The sequence below is a fragment of the Ahaetulla prasina genome, chromosome 2, assembly GCF_028640845.1.
Source record: "Ahaetulla prasina isolate Xishuangbanna chromosome 2, ASM2864084v1, whole genome shotgun sequence".
Taxonomy (NCBI): Eukaryota; Metazoa; Chordata; class Lepidosauria; order Squamata; family Colubridae; genus Ahaetulla; species Ahaetulla prasina.
In genome coordinates, this window is record NC_080540.1 from 155,993,052 (window position 1) to 156,016,154 (window position 23,103).

A 23,103-nucleotide genomic window follows, 5' to 3' on the forward strand; every position below is an offset into this window, starting at 1 on the left:
TTGGTGGTCCACTTCAGAGCTTCTAGAAAGAGTGATGCTATGGCGAGAACGTTCTAGTGCCTATTTGAAGAGAGGCATATCAGACTGGGATGGTTTTGGGGAGTTACTAAATGTAATTATATATGGTCTACTTTAAATTCAGAAAGATGTGCCAAAATGTGGCAGCAGTTGTGAGAAGAAATGAAAAGAGGAGGATGGGGCTATTGAAAGGAGGAGATTCTCAATAATAGGCACTGTTGTGTCTCAGTGCTGTACTTTTTTACACTCACCCTTGCTTTTTGCCATCCACAGATACAGCAGTTGTGAGGAGTTTGCTGCTGATGCTGTCCTGGTGTTTGACAACTGCCGGACCTTTAATGAAGATGAGTCAGAGGTGGGCAAGGCGGGGCTGGCCATGCGCCAGTTTTTTGAGAGCCGGTGGGAGGAATTTTATCAGGGAAAACACGAGACAAACCCATGAAGCTGGCAGAACGGGGAGAAGTGCAAGGAGCCGAAGGGGAAAGTGCCTCCCCTTTTACCCTGGGCTGCACCCTTGCCTCTTCTGGAGCTCATCTTGCTACCTGCTGATTTAATTTTTTTCCCCTTCACAATGACTGGACTTGGATTGGCATTTAACATCACGCCTTGATTCTCTTCACTCCAAGCAACACAAACTCTGACTGTATAAGCCAAATAAAATATATATCTCTCTCCTTTTTTCAAAATGGAAAAAAAAAAACAACCACCACCCACATCCCCACCTTAGCTGGGGCTATTTAATAATAGCAATAGTTCTTAGTGAATGTGTAAGAACACTTTTTTTCTGTGCAGTGTCAGTACCATGCATTAATGGCCAGTAATGTGGACGTTAGGTTTTCCTCCTTTTTAGATTTTCATTGAAATGTATAAAAGCAGATCACTCCTGCCTCTGGGAATGACAACCTTGACAAAACTAAAACATGCTGCTTCTCTTCCCCTTGCCCCTCCCAACTCTGCCTCACACCCTCCACCCCCGCTTTCCCCCTTTCAGAAGAGCCTTCATTTCTGCGGCCAAGTTTTTCTTTCTCGCCCGATTTCCTTTCTACCCAAGAGTAGAGTTTAGAGTTGGTATGTGCATTGGGAAAGGATGTTGAGGGGCTCTGCCTGTGAGGGTGCACGCTCTTTGAAAGTGCTCAGTCCTTCTAGTCAAAGAAGATGCCCCCCTTCGCTTTAGAGAGATCCAAATACGAGCCTCTGTATGAAAAGTTAGGAGTGAGTGGGGTTATATTCCCCAATTAGATTATTTTCCATCAACTATCACATTTAACCCACGGTGGCTCAGAGATACTGGGTTACTCCAAATTTTATTTCTAAGGAAATAACACAACAAAATGGAAATAACCCACACAGCAGTTATCCACTAAGCAGCCAGTATCACTCAGATTGTATTGTTCTCTAGGTGTGCAAATGATGGTTAACTTGGACTAACCTTTACACTCTTCCCCCTCCTGATCTCTCCATAGGGGCAGTCAATGAAATTACTATAGACAGAAATTCTTCTGTCTAATGTTCATACAGTTCATTTCCCTTCCAATAGTGGTCAATATGCTGGAAGGACTCACTGGGCTATGGGGGACCAAATTACACAAACCTGCGAAACTGGGCTGCTCCAGTCAGCATCCTTAGAGGAACTGGCTTTTGGATGGTTGGTGTCAGTTCTTCTGAACATCATATTATGGGATCTCATCCTTATTTGAATGTCCACAGCTCTCCTCATCCAACTCTGCCCCAGTGTTATTCCTCAGGGATAGCTTCCGTCTACAAAGCTTGATCTGCCATCTCTCTGTATGTGTGGCAGGACTGTTTGTTTCCTGCCTTGGCATGTGACTACCATAATCTGTTGTAAGGTTGCTTCCCTTCTGAGAATGTTGTGAGATTGTCTCCATTGTAATGGGAGGAATACAATCCTTTCATTCTTCAGTAGCTATCTGGACCTCAACAAGATGATAGAGGAGTGTCACTGTTTCCTTCTATGTTAGGTTTCTATTTCTTCACCATATTTTAATATATGTGATCTAAAGTGCAGCCTTCTTTGATTATCAAAGCTAAGACTTCGCCTAAATGCAGTTTTGGATTATAAGGCAAGTGAAGGCAAAATAGAAATCTGTGTGTCTCATGATGTGAGATGAAAGTTATTGCTTCATGCCTTTAAACAGGAAGCAGAAAAATTAGAAATAGAGCCGTGCTCAGTTGGACATCTTTGTGTAATATCCATAGCTGACTTGTTTAAAGATCCAGACCCGTTCATACATGTTTCCTTTTCTTTTTGGTCTACATTTTCTATATAGTATTTAATTTATACCCATACCACGTGTGAATATTTTATTTACTCTATATTGGAACATTGTTTTGAAAGGAGGAAGCGAAATTTTGATTTAGTCCAACCATAATAGTTTTCCTGCACATCATTTTTACCAGTTTATCATTTGTTCCTGTGCATTTGGGTGTCTGGTGCTAGAGACTTGCCAGATTCAAATAGTGGTTGAAGCCAATCTCCTCTCAAGTCATTCCCTCCCTTCTTTGTCTCTTATTGAAGCAAGAAGTAGATTGTGATCACAACAAAGGCTCCATCTCCATACGTGCTTGTGTATGTATATGTGTGTATATACACACATGCATGCCAGTGCATTCGCCAGTTGGCTGGTTGGTCCTTTAAAAGAAAAATCAAAAAACTGTCCCCGAGAACTTTTATTGAACAAAAGGCAAGATAAATTGGCCAATTCTTTTTCAGTCCCAGCGTAATCGCTCTCTGTCATTCCTTGATGATAGGTCGAGGCCTGTTTGCAACCTGTATTCCAACATGACCCAGGAGATCCCATTCCCCACCGAGTGCGAGAGTTGCCAGAGAACCTGTTCCCTGGCCAGGGTTCTGTCCAGGAGCTGCAGACTGGGAGAAATCCATCACCCAGGCACACTACAACGAGGGCCCTGCTGTTCGGCTCTTGGCCAGTTTCTGCTCCCAGAAGCAGGGGGATTGGGCAAGCCCTATTCCGATGCACGCTCCCGAAGGTATAGGTTGACTGTTCAGAGGAAGCCACTTGGTTCTTCCATTTTCCTTCCACCACTTTTGGTGGATCAGAAGCGTAGAAAGCCACCCCCTGGAACCTTTCCTCCCTTGCTGCTTTCATATCCAGCCTGGCTCCTCAAACCATTATAATTACGGGTATCACTTGGGGCAGACACTTGGCTGGCAGGGTCCTATTAGGAGATGGCTTTCTCCCCGATATCCACCTGTGCTACATCGGAGTGACATAAGGGTATGTGTGTGTGAGTATGTGTGTGTGCACGCACGTGTGTGGGTGTTTTCGCCTCAATCCGCGTCAACCAATCCAATTGCAAGAGCACTGATGTAAGTAAAATGTAACCACAGGTGATAGAACCTGGAGACGGAAACCTCCCTTACTGTGCTTCCTCCACCCCAACCTCACTTTCCTCCCCAATTGTTTTCAACAAAACGTAGCCTTTTTATATCAAATAACCTCAATCTTTATTTTATTTTAAATTTGGGGATTTTTGTTTTTTGGCTTTTAAAATAAAGAGGTAGAGTTGAAGTCTATTTGAAACTGACTTTATATTATGCATAAATATTTATATTTTATCTAAATGTGCTGTAACAAAACTTCTTTTGGTGGGTTTTTAGTAATTTTTTTTTCTGGATCATTTGGGATTTGTTTTTTTCATCATTCATGAGAGAACTCTAGAGTTGGAGGTGTTAATTTTTGGTGTTTAATTTAGAGTTTCATGGTTTTGGTTTTGGGGTTTCTTTTTTGTTATAGAAACATTAGATTTATAGATTCAAAGCCTCACACTCCTTAAAAGAAGGAATCCAGGTTTGACCTAATCTTGATCTTCATTAAGGGATATATGGTCTTTTCAATCAGTTTATAAAAAAAAACTTGTTTATTGAAAGTTACATGGTTTTGGAACTTAATTTAAGAATTGCAAGTAGAATTGGCCTTATCATTCAACCACTGGCTTTTTCTTCCCCTTTCATCTTAATTTGGTATCGGAAAGGAACCAACTAACCCATCATCCTCTGAGATGTTCTGAACAGCAGGAAGGGGAGGGGGGAATCAAACTTTTTTATATGAAATAACCAAATGTGTTTGTTTTAGTGAATTTTTGATAATGTACAGTTTTTTGTGAATTTAAATTGATTTCTTTCTATATTTTTAGGACCAACCTCATTTTTAATAAGGTTTAAAAGGAAGAAAAAAAAGTCTAGAATTCTTGTTTGTTTCCTTGTGATGTTTCCACAAGTACAGATGTTAGAGTGCTTGTCAAGTTTCAAAGAATAAACAAAAACAACCCAATGTTTGATAGAGAAGAAATCGCCTGAGAATGTTGTCTTTTCTCTGTGATCATCCCTGCTTGGGGGGTGCATCCTCCCCTCCTCTGCCCTCATGCAATGCACCCTGGGGCCAGTTAAAAGACAGCTCAGCCAATTAGATGCGGCTTCAATCCTGCTGAGACTTCAGCATATTGTTTTTGAAAAGCTGTTAAAGTTGAATCAAATGCTTGATAAATTCATGCCTTGTGAAATTACGGGGACCCGAGAATTTTTTTCTAAAAATTTCTAGTAAAATACAATTGGTTTAAAACTAGGCTTTTGTACATAACGTCTCAAAAAGAAGCATCGTCTTTGCAGTTAACCTCTGGTTTTTCTTCTGTCTTCCTGCCTTTTGAGTTGAAACAAGAAGATCAACTTGACCTTCCATCTCTTCCCTCTTAAGCGGTGGAGAAGGGAGCTAGGTCTGCCATGCTCTTATCTTGAAGAAGCTTCCCAGGCACACTGGCAATTATCAAGCATCAATGGAGCTAAATACATTTTGCTGCCCAAATGAGGCCTGGGCAGGGACTGTTCTTCGTTTGTTTGAAGAGGGAGTGCGGTGGGCAAGCAAGGATACAGAACAGATGAAGACAGTTCAATCTATTTCATGGTTTCCTTGGTTTTATGGTGTATAAAATATTTCAATTTTCCACAACCCAAAATATGTTTTGAATTCAAAATGGCCTTCAAGACTTCTGGAACTTTTTGAGTTCAAGAGCTATTTTAAAACTTTTTGCATAGTTTATAAATTCTATTTTAGGGCTTACCGGTAGTCTTTAAGGCACATTTCTTCTGCATTCCATGCTAGGAATGGGTAAAGAATCACAATTCTCTTTTTCTACTTTTCTGGCCGTGAATTTCAGTAGTCTGGCCAGAGGCAGCCTCAAGGCCTGCAGTTCTCCACCTGTTCTCAATGCTGTCAAAACTGTAGCATGAACTACAGAACTGGCACCAGAACTGTAGCCCTTCATCTCATGATGATGATGATGTTGCCTGGAACAAAAGTATGTAAATAGCAAAGGTTGCTCATTTGAATGCTTGGGAATCAGTTGGCACTGTTCACTACAGTATACTGCAACTTTTTTGAAATATTTGGAGGAAGAGCATGAGTAATTTTAATTTGGAGACAATTGAATTTCTCTATAGGCACTTAAATCCAGTCCTATTCTAGATGCTCTAATTTCATCAAATTTTGTCTTCATCCTTTAGCATTTGCATTGCCAATTATAGGTGCTAAAAATAAGTCCCCACCCCCAAAATAAAGTCTGCAGTTTTAAGATTGGCAAAAGCTAAATCCTCTGTGTTGCCAGTGGCTGCACACAGCTCACACTGGTTTGCTCACTACCATTGCAAAATCTCAGGCTGTGTTTGTGGACATGTTCTCACACGCATGTAACTGCTCCCACAAGAGAAGATTTCAGGTACAGCAATGGCTGTTGAAACGTCCCATTAAATCTTATATATATATAAACAGCACCAGGCAACAAGCAAAGCTGTGTACGATAGTGGGATCTAAAGTGATTGGAAAGATTCAGGACAAACCTGAGCTTTTAAGGGATTACTGGCATTACCTTTAGCTATTTTTTTTGCCCTTTTATTCTGAGAAGGATTCCATTTAATGGACGGGGTATATTTAAAAACATTTTTATTGTAAGAGTTTGTCAAAAAAAATGTTCAAATATTATCATTTTCACACAAATGTTTCCCAGATGGTGGATTAGCTTTCAGGATATAAGCACATTGTTTGGGATAGCTTGCCCCTGCCTCTTTCCCAGGGCTAAGAGAGAGGAATTGGCCCCAAATCACCCAGCTGGCTTTGTGCTTAAGGCAGGACTAGAACTCCCAGTCCCCTGGCTTCCAATCCAGCAAATCCAAAACTGGAAATCTTGCCCTATTCCATCACACCATGTTGCTATCTGACCTCCCCCAACCCAAGATAAAAGTTTTCTTTCTCAGAATAAAGGCCATTTTCCTTTGCTTGCAGAGGAGGCTAGCTGACTTTCCCCCTCGGCAAGAAAAGCTGAATCATAGAATTCTTTATTGGCCAAGTGTGATTGGACACACAAAGAATTTGTCTTAGTACATGCGCTCTCAGTATAATCAGACAACCTATTACAAAGAAATCAGATTTAACAATGGTTATTCTACTCTTTTCTCAAAGGTATTTTCACCACAAATAGTTAATTTTGTCCTACAGGGAAAAGCCCTTCCAGAGCAACCCAATCTCCCAGTCTTACCATTTTATTTCCAATTAGTATGGCTTATAGGAAAGCTTTGGAAAGTTGCCAGCAAGGAAAAGATCTTCTGTACCAGCATCCCTTTCCACAGCAAATACTTAATGGCCTGCTAACTTTGAATGGAGAGTTGATAGCTGCAAAGAGAGCTCCAAAAATATAGCTGTTCTTTCCCCTTAAAAGTGGTGCGTACCACGCTCCTTTGCACCATCAAGTCTATAATTTGCCTGGGGCAAAAGTACTTCCATTTGGCCTGAAAGGATAAGTGAACTACTTGAGCACCTGAGGTATTCCTATAATGAGGTTTTCTTATCCACATTCTTCACATAGCAATTTGACACGTTTTCATAGCTCTGAGTTATATACAGAAGAGTACAATAATAAAGCTTTGATTCAGCTGAAAATTAAGTTCTCACACAGTGCAATGGTCTAGTGTGCAGCAATGGCATTTTTTTTGTCACTAGTGAACAGGAGTCTTCGGCTTTAAGATGGTTCCCAATTTTAGTCCACAGGCTGTTGGGGGCCAGAGTGTTCCTCATGTCTGAGAGCTTCTGGCTTTGGCTTTTTGCTTTGGGATCTCCTGCTGCTGTGGGTGGCTTTTGCTTAGCCCCCTGGATTAAACAAGAAGGGGGCCCTGAACCCCATTTGATAGCCTGCATCCTTTTCCACAGGTCTTGAATCACCCATCCTAGGATTCATCCCTTTTTCCTTGGCCACATAAAAGTACCATCTTCCTTGTGAACACGGCGTATGTATGCCTTTGAGTCTGTGTTGACTCCTGGCAACTGTCTGGACTAGTCCTTGCAATAGTCTTGGCAAGGTTTTTGGGAAGTGGTTTGTCAGTGCCTCCTTCCCAGGGCCGAGAGAGTGAGTGACTGACTGGCTCACGTCACCCAGCTGGTTTTGTGCCAAAGGCGGGACTAGAACTGACAAGTGTCCCAATTTCCAGCCTGGAGAATTAACCAGTTATTCCTGTTAACTCCACACCTGACCGAAGCACAGCAGTGGGGAAGCTATGCCAGAAGTTGGCCTGTTTTTCAATTCACAGAAAGTGGCTGAAAAGCTTCCGTGGATGCAAAAGGATTTTTCTCAAATATAACCTGAAGCTTTTATTAACAAATAATCTCTATTAAATCTTTGCAATTGGTCTTATATTAGCAAATGGCCCAAATCCCACTATTAACTTGATGATAATCCGGTGCAAATTCTCTCTTAAAAGTGAATCTTGAAACAATTGAGGCATAGCACTTTTTTTTCCATCTTTTATTTCAAAACAAAAATTTGTTCAAAATGAGACCAGTCAGAGCTCCACAGAGGGGGCAATTGTACAGGGTTGAGAAAGAGAGAGAGAGAGAGAGAGAGAGAGAGAGAGAGAGAAACAGGCCTGGCGGTATGTAGCATGGAGGATACAAAACAATAGAAACTTCTCAATTAAAAAAACCTGTACAAATAGTCCCTAAGTATATAAATAAAACTAGTCAGTACAATGAATGGAGAGATGGGCAGGAACTTTCCTCGGGTTTGTGGCAAATGGAAGCCTTTAAGAATTCCAGTACCTTCAAAATGGGAGTTCAGAAGGTCTTGAGTAAGAAATGGGATAAAGGCAAACGAGGTTCCATCCTCAGTTGGGTTGACTGCCAAATGTGTTTTAACAAAATACATTTTTACATCCATGACATGTTTTTTTCTTCTTAAAGCAAACATTTAGCTAACTTGTTCCCAAGTCATGAAAAAACACAAATACACTGAAGCACATGAAATATAGCCTGTAGCTTTGTTATAGCCATGATCCAGCATGAGAAGGACGTTGCGTAGGGTGTGGATGCCTATTGCTATTTGTTTTAAGGGCAATTTGCTATAGGGCAAGGCATCAGTGCAACCATCACAACCCCCAGGTTAAGGGCATATTGCTCCAGAGGAAAGTGCAGACAAGCTGGAGATTTGTTCAAGACAAGTTAGGTCGAACCTTGTTGCATTGAATCAAGAGATCCTAGTTTAAACTCATCCGCACAGGCCCTTCCTGCTAGGGGATGGGAAGACTATGGAAGAACACGAAATAGTCCGCAACCATACACATTTATTCCACAGCAATAGTCAAAAAGTGGGGAAGGGGGGGGGCTGTTCTGATGTCATTACTTTTCTTTTTTAAATTACAACAGTTTCAAATCATCACCACATGGTAAGTTTGGAAGAAAGAAAGGAAAGAGAAAAAACAACAACACCGCCTCTTCTGCCCTACCTTTGGCCCATCCCAGAGACAGCTGCTCACTGTTCTGTTGGGGGCCGGTCTCTAGAAGACCCAAGTGTGCAGCAAAAATGGAAGCAGGAAATCATAGCACCGAGAGTCCTGGAATATAATTGGCCGGGTTAACAACTTCTGGTTAACTACAAGTCGATTTGGAATGGCTGAAGCCCCTCCTCTCCGAGTGTGCTGTCTTGCATGCTTGCTTTGGGGTGGGGGAGCGGGTGAAGAGCTGACTGTTTCTTGGGGACAGAGCTTCCCAGGTTACATGGGCTACCATTATACAGCTCTTACTGGGAACAAGTTTGTATCATCCTTTTTTCTTTCTTTCTGTTTTTTGTTGGGTGGGCTCTAGATCAGCCATCCTGGGCCAAACCAAGGATCCACATAACATCTTTACAATGAACCAGAGTTTAATCTTTGGAAAAGTTTTAACAGTATAGTAGCACTAAATATATCCTTACCTTCCCCCCCACCTTCTTATTATCCCCAAAGCCATACTATTCATACGTCCCGTTATACAATTTTTACAGATGATGAAAGACCTTGCTCAAAAGTAAGTCTGTCCGCTAATTTTGTTAACAGGGCCTGGCTGGTTTTTCTACCTCCTGGTGGTTTTTTTACAGGAGAAACAGGTGTTGGTGGTTTAGAAAGTGTGGTGTATCTTAGGGCAATCATTCGCTTTCTGTTGTTGAAACCAAACCCTTGGGAATAGTGTACTCTCGGCTACAGTGAAACTCTTAGGAAGACAGCAGCCTCTTCTATGCTTTGATACTTCCCAAATTGGGTAATGTCTTGCTTTTGCAAGAAAACATTAACCACCGTTCTCTTGTTATAAAACAAAAACTCCAATGGGGCCGCTGTCATTCTGGAATCTCCCTTGATCTCCTCCGGTACGAGCAGTGAAGCCCCAGGAGAGCCAGGAGCTCAAGAGACGGTTGGGGCAAAAAAAGAGGGAGAAAGAGGGAAGCCACTTGGTGGTCTTGTCAACCTATCGCCCAGTTGGGTTCTCACAACAGAGCCACAAAAAAATGCTTCTCTAGACAAAACCATTTCTGCTTCATTTTTTTTAAATAAACTAATACATTTTACAAGGAAAATTAGAAAAGCAAAGCAAAAACGAGTACATTGAACATAAACTGTATTAATTAGCAGCAACACAGGGGTCTTTTTTTTTTCCATTCAAACCAACATTTTTCTTCTCTCTCCCCCTTCCCGAAAGCAGAGGAGCCTAAAGGGTTTTCTCTTTTTAAGGATGAGGTGGGGAACGTATCCCTTGGAGAAGGTGCAGTTTGCCGGTTCTGGGTATACAAATGAACTGCGAGTGCATGTGAGGTAGATGTGTAGCTAAGAATGATGAAAACTGGAATTGATGAGCATAAAAATGAAGGGAAGTTCTGAACCGGGTCTCCTCTCTCTCTCCACCCCCACCCCACCCCACCCCCACACACCCCCAACTTCCAAGGAGTGTAGGGTTCAATGCCAGCATGGTACAGCTAAAGAATTCAAGGGTGATGGTGCTTGCTTTCTAAACTATCCGCATTGGAAATGGACGCAAGATGTGAGAGGCTTGTCTACTAGCTCTTGGAGGCAGCCTGCTGCATTCTCCTCCGGTGTGGTGGGTGGAAAGATGGGGTGAAGGCTGGTTTGGGGGGGGGGAGCTGGAATAAGGAGCAGCAGCCAGGTAGAAAGGAAGGACAAGACTACAGCATCCTTGCTTTTTGAAAACTGACACGGAGAAAGGCTGAACTAGGGCTGGGCATTTATAAAGTGCAGGGACTGGTTCCCCCCGCTGTCAGAATGGGACAGGGGAAATCAAGGCACAAGATAAAAAAAAAAAACCAGCAGCTCAGAGGTGTGGGCTCTAAAGGTCCCAGCTGCTTGTGTTTGGTCCCTGCACAAAGCATGCAGGCTTCCAGATGATGGTTTAAGCAAGGGATGGTTATATATGGTAAAGCATCGTAACAGTGATCTTCCCATCCCGCAGGTGGGTTATAACTGTGGACTTGACTTGCAGTCTGCCAGGAAGCTGGAGCCTTCCCGTAAGCTTTCAGCGGACACCGTGAGATGGGGCTGGAAGCAGGAAGGAGGCCATTCAAAGTGCCCTCTGCAGCCTACTGAGAATGAAAAAAGAACCTAGCATTTTTTTTTCATCACCCACTATGCTTCTGTTCCGAATGGATACGATGGAATAAACTTAAAATAATGAAAAGTTACTGCCCCGAAGCACATGTCTAAGTAAGATTGCACAGGAGCATCTCGAGTGTGCAAATAGCACCTGTCCGCAATTCTTTTAACTCCCTGCATCTTTACCTGGGGTAACACACTCGCCCTCTTCAGCTGCCATGAGTTCCTAAATTAAAAACCCAGCCGCTTTAAAGAGTCGCAGAGAGACATGCTATGTCTCTGCACTCTTGCATTCCAAAGGACCTTCTTGGATCCAGATCCAGAGTGTTGCACAAACCTAATGTCTACCTTGGCTGAGAGGGTTGTGAGGCAGTGATCCAGGAAGAGGAATGAGAATAGAGCTGAGGCTTAAAAGGAATCTTGGCAAGGGCAAAATGCGTGGAAAAGATTGTATCCCTGTCTGCACGTGTTATTTCTCTTCTATCAGTTTACATTCACTCTCACATCCATCCATCTCTAGCTTTGATCTCCTTCAGTCTTACACATAGTGGACTTCCTCCAATACATTTTTGATCTACAGCTGTCGCCTTTTCTAAACACTTGGCAATCTCTGCCTTGGCATGCACACCACACACCGCCCACTGCTACTCTGTCTCAACCTCTCTTTTACCATTGTCACAACAGTCTCAATGCCTTTGGATGGCGATTCCTGGGTGGCAATTCTACTGTAGATTCAAGTCTAATACGCTGTGTGATCACTTAAGATTCCTAGGGAGTCGCATTTGGTAGACCACGCCGAGTCTGCTTCTATTCGTAGTCCAGCACCCTTCTTTTCCATCCTCGAAGGCTGCCTAGCAGAACTGCGTTTGAAACACCGCTCCCTATAATTTCCCCCGTCTAATAGCCTGGATGTTGGTTCTGCCAAATGCTACCTCCTATTCCACATCCAAGATGACTTATCAGTGAGCCAGCCCCAATCTCTGGTTCTAAAAGCGGAAGACCCATCAACACTTCAGAAGAACCAGCTTTCAGAGACGAGCGGGGAAAAAGGAGGATAATAATAATAATAATAATAATAACAACAACAACAACAACAACATTATTATTATTATTATTATTATTATTATTATTATTATTATTAAGGCAGGGAGTCTTGAGGCCTTTTGTCTTCATTTGGAAATGAACACTGCGGTTTGGACAAGTGGCTGTGCTGTGATCCTGTCTTATGGGTTCAAGATTATGTGAGCGGGATACATCTAGACTGGACCACAAGTGGGTTGCCTCCTTGCTGGCAAACATGTATTTAACTCTTTGCCACAAACATTTATGGATCCAATCAGCATCATCATAAGGTAGAGAGGGCTGTGTGATTTTTTTTTTTCTTAAATAAGCAGATCATATTGCCCCGGACTGGGACAAATGCTGTCAAAACGACAGCCAACGCAGAGGAAAGCTTCATGTTCTTTGTGGGTGGGAGCTTGCTTAGCATATGCTAGGTATCTAATGGCAGCCCAAAACCAAATGCACAGCTCAGAAAAGCAATCTGGGCAGGCAGGTACACTGAAAGAAGGAACTCTGTTTCCAAAGCAGCTCTTGATCTGGCACTTGGTTTTTACAGAGCCGCTGGGGGCTTTCGATGTAGACATACATTTCGGTGCACGGATAGGCATCCCAGCAGTTCAATGAGGGTCAGATTAGCATTGCACTAGAGATGGGACAGAAATATTGGGGGTGGGTCTACAAATCCACATCCCCCATTCACCCTGGACATTTCCCCACTCACTGGCCACATGGGTGTTTGAGGTTTCACTACGGCTACAAAACACAGGAATGTGCACATTTACTCAAAAGTTAATTTCCTGAATTTATGGGGATTTCCTTCTTGATAAGGACCGCTCTCTTAAGCATAACTAAATTTTACACAGTTGTATCCTGGATTTCTTTGCTGCTTTTTTTTTAACTGAGTGCTGGAGAGAAGAGATAAAATTTAGGAAGCTAGGATACTCCTCATTTCATATAAGCGGTAAAATAAACTTGGTAGCTAGTTAACGATAACTGCTTTGATCTCCCAAATTAGCTTGGGTTCAAATCCCCATAGTTTGCTGCTCTGTTTTATAGCTTGAAGACAGTGCCAAACCAAGTCAAAGGTTTGGCATTTATCTGTTTTAGAGTCCTGATATCAGGACTTGCTAATTTTATTTACTTTATTAAATTAATCAATTATTTTAATGATAATTTCATTAATTTCAATGCTGTTCCTACTGTTTAAGAAAACGGTGACCCTGATTTTAGTGATTACACCTGAATGCCTAAGCTACGACAGGGCTGGAAAGCTAACTCATGTTTTCATTACCTGCTTCAGGTTTACACTAAAGGCAACATAACCTTTAAGCCTAATCCTTGGTATTTATTTTCTAACAGGTTTCCGAGTTAGAGTCTAGCAAAAGGGAGTTTTTAATTTTACTTCTTTGATTACTGCTACATTTAAAAATGGCCTCACTCTAGAGGCCCTACAAGCACAGACTAAATTTTAATCTAGGAGTTGTATAAACCTATCGGATCCTTAGTTGCCATCATCAAATGCCTAAATATCTAGCATATTTCCCACTCCAATCTAAAATAGGTAGGGGGAAGGAGTGCTTGGAGGTGATTGAAGTTAAGTCTCTTAACACAAGCCAGAAGAATCTTAATTGTAAACACATCAATTTGTAGGAATCAAATTTAAGGATCAGGAGTCCCTGTGGACAACATCCCGCCACCTTTTTAAATCTTTTTTAAAAACATGGGTTTCACTAACCACCCACTGTTAATTGTTTTAGCAAGCTTTTGTAGCGGATTTGGACAAGCAGCTATGAATCCTAACCTAGCAAGAAATTTGGCAGCACAAATCCTGTCAAAACAAGAAAGGGAGTGTATGCCTTTCTAACAGATCTCACCCACTCGCAAGAAAATTTCATAGGACACCTTTCCTCAACTTGGTGTCTTCCAGATGTGGAGCTGCGCTTTAACCTACCTGGAATGCATAAGAAAGGGTCCTAGGGGATTAAAGAGAAAACTCAGGGTATCGAAGGTATAACCTTTCTAAGAGCTGCTCAAAAAAAACAAAAACTGGGGAGAGGGAGGCAGGAGAGTGGCCTGTTAAGGACCAGGTGTACCCCGATGTAGTCTGAGGTTGCAGCCCATATTTGGAGCAAACCTGGAACCAATTTCTCAAGTAGAATCCTTTTATAGCTTGTATTTACTCTGGGTGCAGACGAGAGGGGTTTCGGTGTGTCCCTGTAGTTTGGCCTGTGAGCTCCACAGGCAAATAATGAGAGGGAAGGGCGGGTGGGTATCAACCCCCAACCTAGCTGGGAAGTTCCTTTACTAGTCCTGCAGAGACTGTGTTGCCCCCCCCCCCAAAATAGTCTGAGTTAATTGGAACCAGAATCTCAGTTATTGTATTTTTTTTTTATTGTTTCTCTAACTAGCCACCCCAACCCATTTGGGACCCAACCCTGCAAAACTCCATTTGGCCACGGATAACGGCCCATTGAAGATCACATAACATAAAGATGAAGGCAAGCTTGCATGCCCCAAAAAAGGCACTTCAGTTTCTCTCAGCACTAGGGGGAGGGGTGGTGGTTAGGCCAACCAGGAGGGTCTGGCCAGGCTACAGAAAGGGGCACCAGACGTAACCAGGCTTTGGATCCACTGGGCTCCTGCATTGTCGGTCTTGTCTCTCTATTCTGGGTGGCATCCCGATCGTGTTTGTGGGTCGTCCCGCGTCACGAGCAATGCGGAAAGGTATCTAAACTAGTCTGGCTGAAGGATTATGAGGATAGGGCGAACTCAAACCCCCCCCCCCCCCAAATCTCCAACAGGAAGTCAACCTGCTCTTGCTGGGTCAGGACCATGCTTTCAAAATGGTCAAGATGACAAAAGGATCCTGAGCGATGCACAAATCCAATTACACTCGATATATTTCTGCCACCTCCTCCAACATCACCCTACCCACAGATCTGTCTCCGCTCCCTCAAAAGACATGGATGGTACGCACACAAACCAAGACAGATAGGGACCACATGCACACGTACTCTTGCTTTCCTAGACTCACGTGACACCCGTATGGCCTCCGCCATTGCTCCTTCCTGATTGTCAGCTGCATAAGAGCCATTTCTTCAAAGGAAGGGGCCAGCAGGGAGGATGGGGGGGGAGGAGAGGAAAGGGGGATAAGGTGATCACAGCCCACGGTGGGGAAAGCAAACGTCGTCATCAGAACAACAGGATGGAAGGATCAGCTACATGGGCCAGCTGGGCTGGGCTGGGCTGGGCTGGGGGTGACTTTATGGTGGAAGAGAGGATGACTTTTAGCACCATCTGGTTGGGGGGAGAAGGGAAGGGAACATGCAGAGGTGTCTAAAGCACTTCAGGAGGCTCTGCAGGGAAACACAAGGTAGGAAAGGCTGAATTATTGCACATAGTCTCCTCCTATTGCAAATCTCAGGGCGCAGCCAGCAATCAAGGGCTGGGGGAGGGAGGGATAACGTGCATAGTAACTAGGGTCTCCGGAGGGGAGGTGGGGGGGGGGAGAGCGGGGAGCTGGGACATCCCCTGCAAGGTGCTCGATGCTCCTTGGTTGCTTGGTTCACGGCAATCGGGACGGGCTTCCTGCAGTCCCCACCAGTCGGAAGGAGAAGCACCTGTTCCCAGCTGAGTTGGTCGAGAGAAAACGGATGCGCTGTGGACCTGGGCTTGGCAGGCATGCAGGAACTGGGGGGGCGGAAGGGGGGTGGGGGCTTACGGCAGCACAGTCCGGACCGCAGGCAGCAGAAGGCACTGTGTGTGTGTGTGTGTGTGTGTGTGTGTGTATGTGTGCGTGTAAGAGTGTGTGTGTTTGTGTATCCTGGGGATGGGGACGGGGCGAAGCACTGCTGCTGGCAACGTGTCCATTCAACGTCCGAGAGTCCAGAGGTGACGACGCATCACTGGCGGCAGATTCCTTAGTCCGTTTATTGTTCCCCTGGTCCAGGGCAGGACGGGGCAGGCGAGGGGGGGAAGCCTCCCCATGGAAGCAAAGACAGGTCTGCACAGAAGCTCAAATCAGAGTCCAAAACATCCAGCAAAAAACAGTCCAATTGGACAGAGGGCAGAAATTGAGGTCTGGCGCAAACTCTGTTTTCCTCTCTCTCTCAGCTGAGGCAAAATTTATGCCAAAAAAAAAAAAAAATCAGGATTAAGTTCATCCGATGCCTCCAGCCACATCATTTCATTCCAACTTGACAAGCATTAAGCAAAACCCCTCTTGCTGCCGCCAAAGTTCAACTTTTTTTTAAAGATTTCCTTTTTTCTGAATTTTTTTTTTGTAAATTTCCTCTTTTTTATTTTTTTGTAAATTTGTCTTTTTTAGAAAAAAAATACCCTCTTGAAATAATAAAATAATCCTTTCAAAGCAAAATTCCCTCCCCGCTCCCACCCCAAGGAAGAAGAAGAAGAGAAAAAAAAAAAGAAGAATTCCGCACTGATTTTTTTATCCTACAGCTGCGAGGTGGGGCTTTTCAGAGCATTTTTTTTTCCTTATAAAACAACAACAAAAAAAAATATTCAAACACTTTTGCATATTTGTCCTTTAAAAAATCTTTTACATGACCAAAGAAAACAAAATGAATTCAAAGGAGCAAAAAAACCTTCCTCCCACAGAGGTACCGAACCAGCTTTCCAAAAGAAGGGGGAAAAAATTCATTTTCTTCTCTGGGGAATTCTGGGGCATCCAAAGCGTTTGACTTTGCTGTTATCAAGAAAATAAACACGCACGCACACACACGCACACACACGCGCAAACATACACGCACAAATGTTCTCGTATTAAAATAGTCCTTAGTCCATCTGTACATCTAAGGGTTGGGGGTATTATTATTATTTTTTTTTGTACCCCCATTCTAACCTCCTTTGGTTCCTCGGTGACGAAAGTCTATTGCGGTTATTTCCTTTTTTTAAAAAAACAAAACAACCTTTTTCTTTGCCAAAAAGAAAAAGAAGAAAAAAAGAAACAAAAATGGTTCCGACATCTTCTAAACGCAGCACAAAATTTTAACCAAAAAAAAAAAAAAACACCACGTTGTCTCCCTCGAAGTGATTTGCTCAGAGTTGAGCTGCTCGGTGGCACTAGAGGGACGAAAAATAGAGGGAATTACGAGAGTGGGCAACAAAGACCATGGTGGAGGTAGTTAGTGTGGCATACAAAGTAGTAAGCAAGAAGAAAGACCGTCCCATTCCCAAGCCTTCCTCCTTCAGCAGAGGTCTTCAAACTTGGCAGCTTTAAGACTTATGGACTTCAACTCCCAGGATTCTGGGGGTTGAAGTCCACAAGTCTTAAAGCTGCCAAGTTTGGGGACCCCTGTCCTTCAGCCTCTCTTTCCCCGCTTCTGGCAGCCGCCCTAGCGTTCAACGTGTCAGGAAGCCTTTGAAGGATCTATCTGAGCTCACACAACCTTCTCAGCCACAACCTTCAGCCACTTACCTATGTGGGAGAAGGACTTTGAACTGAATGGACAGACATGGTTAAGTCTGAATTAATTAGGGCAGCTCTGCCCTGAACAGTTGCTGCAGGAAGCTGGCCCTGTGTTTCCTGCAGCGAACAAAGGAGACACCACTCTGAGGCACAGAACCATTGGCCTCCTTCAGATGTTCACTGTGGGAAATGCTGATGTCACACCAGGAGCTCCTTCAAAAAAAAAAGGTCATTCTGAGAGTTGATCTCAGAATTCCAAGTGGAGAGTCATATTAGCCTGCTTGGGAGAACAAACGAGTGTTGTGACACCTTAAAGATCAATATATAATATAGGTTTCATTGAACAAACGAGGCTGACATGCAAAAGATTCAGCAGGTGATCTTCAGTTGTCCCTGAAGGTCACCTACCTTTCAAAATCACTGGGTCACAAATTGCCAGGCTATGCAAAGGCGAGAATCCTTATCAGTCTCATTAACATTCCACTTTCTCCTCACTCAGTTTGGGGTTGTGCCCAAGACTCACATTTGATGGTCCTGATAGAAAAAAACTGAAGCCAATATAGAAACTGGGCCTATTCCTGCGACAAAGAGGAGATTCTGCATCCTATCTCAGTGAGAAGTTTGATTCTTCTTCATTCTTAGAACTTGGGAGGTGGGACAGCCTCCCCCAACCTAGGTGATTTCCAGATGTGAAGACTTCAACTCCCAGAATGCCCCAGTCACCAAAGTTACGGCTAAGAATTCTGGGAACAAAGGCCAAACACTTGAACAATGTCTGCTTCGTTCCAGAAATGCTCTATGGAACATGATGTGGAAACTCAAGTCTAGCCTCTTGGCTCCCTTTTCCCTTATTTAGAGTCGTAGTTTAGAGTCGTTCAACCTCCTGTTTGTCCTTAAAGCATTTCAAAATGCTTTTTTATTCTCTTTTAAATTAAGCCGCAGCAAGAAGCACAGGGCTCTGATACAAGCCGCCTGCTTGGCAATTCTCTCTTCTTCTTTTTAGAAATTAAATCCTGCTTAAGCACAAGTCCACACACCAGTTTCTGGCAGTTACTTGAATCACATGGGGTGGTTTTTGACTTTGGGGAAGGTGTGTGTGTGTTTAATTTCCAAGCCACACTTGCTGCCCCTCTACGGTAAAGAACAGGGAGGGGAGGACGCTGGATCTCATTTTCCAATTGGCCATGACTGGATGCTGTAAGAGAGAGATTGAGGTTCCTCTATCGACCTCCTCTATGACACATTCCCAGCTCTAGTCAATGTCCCAGTTCTCAAATGCCATGTTAACTTCCTTTGAGGGATCTTCCTAGCATGTGGATGAGACAAATCCAGGTTTCTGAAGTTGCTGGAGAAAATACCTTCAATGGACTCCTAACGCTTGCTTTCTCTCATCTGTTTTACTCTCTGCACCTCTCCTCCTCCTCTCGGGAGGAGAGAAAAGGGGGTGAATCTAGCCAGATTGCTCAGATTACCCTGAGAGGGGACCCTCCTGTGCTCGAGGGCCAATGCCCAAGGCACCAGCCATGAGCTCCAAATTCAGTTATTTTCCGGAACTGGCAAAGGATTAAATAAATGAAAAGAACGGAGCTATCTTTGGGAGAAGAAGACTAGTATATATAGGTATGGCAGTGCCCCCTCCTGTCCTTACCTGTTGTTACTTGTTGTACTGATACGAGTAGGCAGCATGATCCGATGGAGACTCCACTGTCACGTGGCTCTGCTGGCCACTGTTCTCCTGTGACAAAATACCCATTGGGGGAATTGGGATGGTAGCCATGTCTTCCCCAAACCTTTCAGCCCCACTAAGATGAGCAAGGTCAAATCGCTACATGGCTCGGTAGGGAACGTGGACCTCTCCACTTGCCTCTTTAAGAGCTCAGCAGCTTGCCAGGTGCTTTTTCTACCAACAGGAAACTGGTCTCCAGAGACTCCTCATCTTACCCACAAACACAGACACACACATCCCCCAACCCTGTGATGGGACTCAAGACGCTTTTTCCACGTTGCTTGTTTAACGCTCGGCATAGAAAGATGCTATGTGGCTGGGAAGAAAAACTTTGCAAGGGCCTTTGTGGGAAGACACCAGTGGGTAGAAGCAAAAGCTCATTTCAGAATAGGACCTATTAAGGATTAGCGGCTGATCAAATTCCCAGACTAATTTAAGCTAGTTTGGTAAACCTCATTATCCGAAGCATGTATATGCCGTAGTTCCTAAGGGCAGAGGGGTGGTGGTGAAGAAGAAAAGGTCACAAAAGTCATGGCAAGGGTGGCAGTGGAATATGGGAATCCTCTTCCATTCCTGAGCATTTAAGGGATGCCATTTCAAAAATCTATAAAACAAGCTCTGGGTTTCCACCCGCCCACTTACCCTCAGTAACCTGTTCCTCTTTACTGGAAACACACAAAACCAAAATGTGCATCAGTGCAAGATGAACTATCTCTGAATAGGTATGTAATATACCCCAGACCATATACATACAGTCCAGAGGCTGAGTTCGTACAACACACCAAATCCCAAACCCAAGTTAAACCATGCTTGCTGTGTTCACATAACATGCTATGTGACTCACTCACCCCCCCTCCCAAAATGGCTTAACGTAAGAGCCGGTTGCTACGGCAAAGGTTGCGATTCCGGAGGGAGAACAAGCCACGCAGTTTCCATCCCCATTTTAGCTTACTCAGAGTTATTATGTGAACTCAGCGTGAGGCGTTTTTGTTTAAAGGCATAAATCTGTAACCAAGGAAGCATTCCTAATTTAAGCGGGAAGGACCAAAGGGCCTCTTACCTCAACTGCGACACTAGAGGAAGGCACCGGTGTATACTGGGGGATATAGGCTCCTTGCATAGCTGCTGCCGCTGGCATATACTGGCAAGAAGGAGAGAAAACATCAAGAGGCCGCAGCAGGACCGGGTCTCGAGCCCCCACAAAAAAAAAAAGGGAAGGAGGATCCTTACTGTGCCAGCACTGCTGAGGGACAGATGGCCCAGCTGTTGGGTGAGAGGCCCCATCATGGAAGTGGGCTGGATGGAAATGGCGTGGTCCATGGCAGGTGTGAGCACCGTCCCCTGCTTGGGAACAAAATACTAACTGAGTAAAAGGGCACCATTAGAGACAAAATGGAAAGTAATGAAGGGATGAGCCTATAGACATCCTAAGAACAATGTGCATTACAATGGTATGAAAGTACTACATTTCCCAAAAGTTCAAATCGGGGGATAATTAGAAAAGGTGAGACATAGGCTGACCAGCACGCTAGGCCACACAGCAGTTTGAATTAAAAACAAAAAGGTTTTTTTCCAGCTGAGTAGTAAAGTATATTAGTTGTTATTTAACACAGATGACACATTAGGTGTTTTTACCCTCCTGGCCCAGGAAGACAAGCAAAACAAAACAAAAAACAATCACACAATTTAATCACTTTTCCTGTCATTTGGACGAGAAAGGGAGAAAGCCCAAGCTCTCAAAAGTTTCCAAAAAAACAAAACAAAAAAACCAAACCCAACTTTCATCGCTCCATCTGAATTCACAATTAAGGAGAACTAATCAGCACCATGAGAACTTTTGCAACATTTTCCTTAATGGAGGATTCCAGGTAGGTAGGTAGTAGGTAGGTGGCAGGTAGGTAGGTTGTAGGCAGATAGGTAGGTAGTAGGCAGGCAGGCAGGCAGAAATAGCTCTCACCGTGGGCTGCATGAGGTATGACTGATGGTGCATCCAAGATGGACTGTGGACCTAGAATAAGACAGCATGTTTTATACATGGTCTCTTAGCAAAACGGTCTTAAAAAGTAGATTTGAGTTATTATTCATCCCCGTCATGAAGGAGGCTAAGAAACAATATCCAAGTAGTGCAGCTAAGATTTCAACACAGGACTTCTGGTTCACAGCCCACACCCTTGTAGATTTTTCTGCTTAACCGGTCTTGCCCCACTCTGGGTTCCCTCCTAAAAATTGGGTTTTGGACTACAAATCTCGTAATCTTTGATCACGGGTGATGCAGTTTGGAAGGCCACTTTAATAAAGGCAGACTTTCCCCGTCACACACAGAATCAGCGGATAGAGTTTGTTTTTACATGTAGCAGGGATAGCTACATTCTCTCCCCTTAAACCAGGGGTGAAATGCTCCCGGTTCGGACCGGATCGCATGATCCAGTAGCGATGGGGGTGGGTAGCTAATATCCCTGCCCCCCCCTCGCCGCCCACGCCTCACTGTTCCTCTTCTCTGTCCCTGAAGCTCTCGGTGGTGATATAGCTACAAACGGCCTTAAATGACTGCTGCAGCGCTTCAAAGGGCCACACTACAGCTGATCAGCACTGTAGGCGGCTAGTAGACCGGTGCCTCTATTTTTAAAGAAAGTAGACCGGTGCCTCCAAAAAAAAAGCAATTGGTAGACCGGTGCCTCTATTTTTAAAGAAGGTAGACTGGTGCACTCCCAAGTTTTGAATACTTTATTATTTTTATTATTTATTATTATTGGCCATGCCCATTCAGTCACCTGACCACCAAGCCACACCCACCAATTAAGCCACGCCCACAGAACCGGTAGGGAAATTTTTTAGATTTCACCCCTGCCTTAAACTATTTTTTAATCTAGACGCGGTGACTTCTGCTAGCTGAATAGAAGATACAACAGGAAAGTCAACCAGAATGACCTTCCATTTGCTCTAAAAAAATAATAATAATTCAGACATGTGTTCTCATTTTTCCCTGCTGGGGAAACACAAGGGATTGGACAAATGCATCAGCCCCGGCTGTGTTGGCTTGGTCCTTCACAATATTGTCCCATCGTTTCTTGCCATTTCTGACTCGTTATTAGTGACCCCAAGAGCCATGTTAATCACAGAATCTTGTTATTGTATGCGGCCGACGCATCAATCTGTTAAGTCCTCTGAAGCAGGAGTCTCCAACCCTGGGCACTTTAAGACTTGCGGACTTCAACTCCCATGCTGGCTGGCTGGGGAATTCTGGGAGTTGAAATCCACAAGTCTTGAAGTGCCCAAGGTTAGAGAAGAGAAAGGTTGCCTCCTTCCCCTCCCCATTCTTAGTACAACCGTTTCCAAGCTCTCGTCTCTTGTAGTGACTCAGGTCCCGGCTTGTCTTTTCCAGTATTAGCTGCAAAAGCAACACACCTGGTAAGAGGAAACAGGTGATGGGAGATAAGGGGAGAGCGCAGTCTGGGCAATCATCCTATTCGGGGCCAGGCTGTAGGGCGTTGTATAGAACCTGCAGAGAAAAATAGGAGTAGGCTGTTAGAAATCTGTCCAAAAACCGAGAGAGGGTCTCAGCAGATCTCTCTTCCCAATGGTTGCCATGCCAATTTAATTCTGCCAGGCCCCATTTTTCTATCATTTCTAATGGAAAATATTACTGTACCAATAAAAAGGTGAAGGCACAAGAGCAAAGACATACCCGTTTTGTAACGCTGTTGTAGGATCATAAGTCAAGGTCATCCCACCCTGCAGGAAACAATAGTTAATTCACAAAAATGTTCATGCCTTTTCCTCTTCCCCAGTGTACCACATTCTCAGCTCAGTGAAGCAATAGTTATGATTTACTCAACAGTAGTAACTGTGAGAGGGATCTTGGAGTCCTAATGGACAACCATATAGATATGAGCCAGCAGTGTGCAGCAGCTGCCAAAAAAGCCAACACAGTTCTGG

At 43.9% G+C, this 23,103-nt stretch overlaps 2 protein-coding genes across 11 annotated transcripts in view; one reads left to right on the top strand and one right to left on the bottom strand.

Moving 5' to 3' along the window:
• The window catches only part of BAZ2A (bromodomain adjacent to zinc finger domain 2A), a 76,299-nt gene extending 71,950 nt beyond the window's left edge, over window positions 1-4,349 (top strand). For all 3 annotated transcript variants that reach the window (XM_058170614.1, XM_058170612.1, XM_058170613.1), the window contains exon 29: window positions 292-4,349. In XM_058170614.1, the coding sequence (XP_058026597.1) occupies window positions 292-460 (169 nt within the window). In that variant the 3' untranslated portion in view covers window positions 461-4,349. The remainder of the gene's footprint in view (window positions 1-291) is intronic.
• A 602-nt stretch (window positions 4,350-4,951) lies between these two features.
• RBMS2 (RNA binding motif single stranded interacting protein 2) overlaps window positions 4,952-23,103 on the bottom strand; it is an 86,709-nt gene continuing 68,557 nt past the window's right edge. For 2 of the 8 annotated variants that reach the window (XM_058170620.1, XM_058170616.1), the window contains exons 8-14: window positions 22,853-22,899; window positions 22,573-22,666; window positions 21,125-21,175; window positions 20,398-20,511; window positions 20,228-20,308; window positions 19,090-19,176; window positions 7,828-17,095 (exon numbers count right to left, since the gene is read on the bottom strand). In XM_058170620.1, coding sequence (XP_058026603.1) covers window positions 19,096-19,176; window positions 20,228-20,308; window positions 20,398-20,511; window positions 21,125-21,175; window positions 22,573-22,666; window positions 22,853-22,899 — 468 coding nt within the window. In that variant the 3' untranslated portion in view covers window positions 7,828-17,095; window positions 19,090-19,095. Of the gene's footprint in view, window positions 5,342-7,827; window positions 17,096-19,089; window positions 19,177-20,227; window positions 20,309-20,397; window positions 20,512-21,124; window positions 21,176-22,572; window positions 22,667-22,852; window positions 22,900-23,103 lie in introns of those variants that run through there. The other 6 variants (XM_058170617.1, XM_058170618.1, XM_058170619.1 and 3 more) reach the window with 6 other exon arrangements.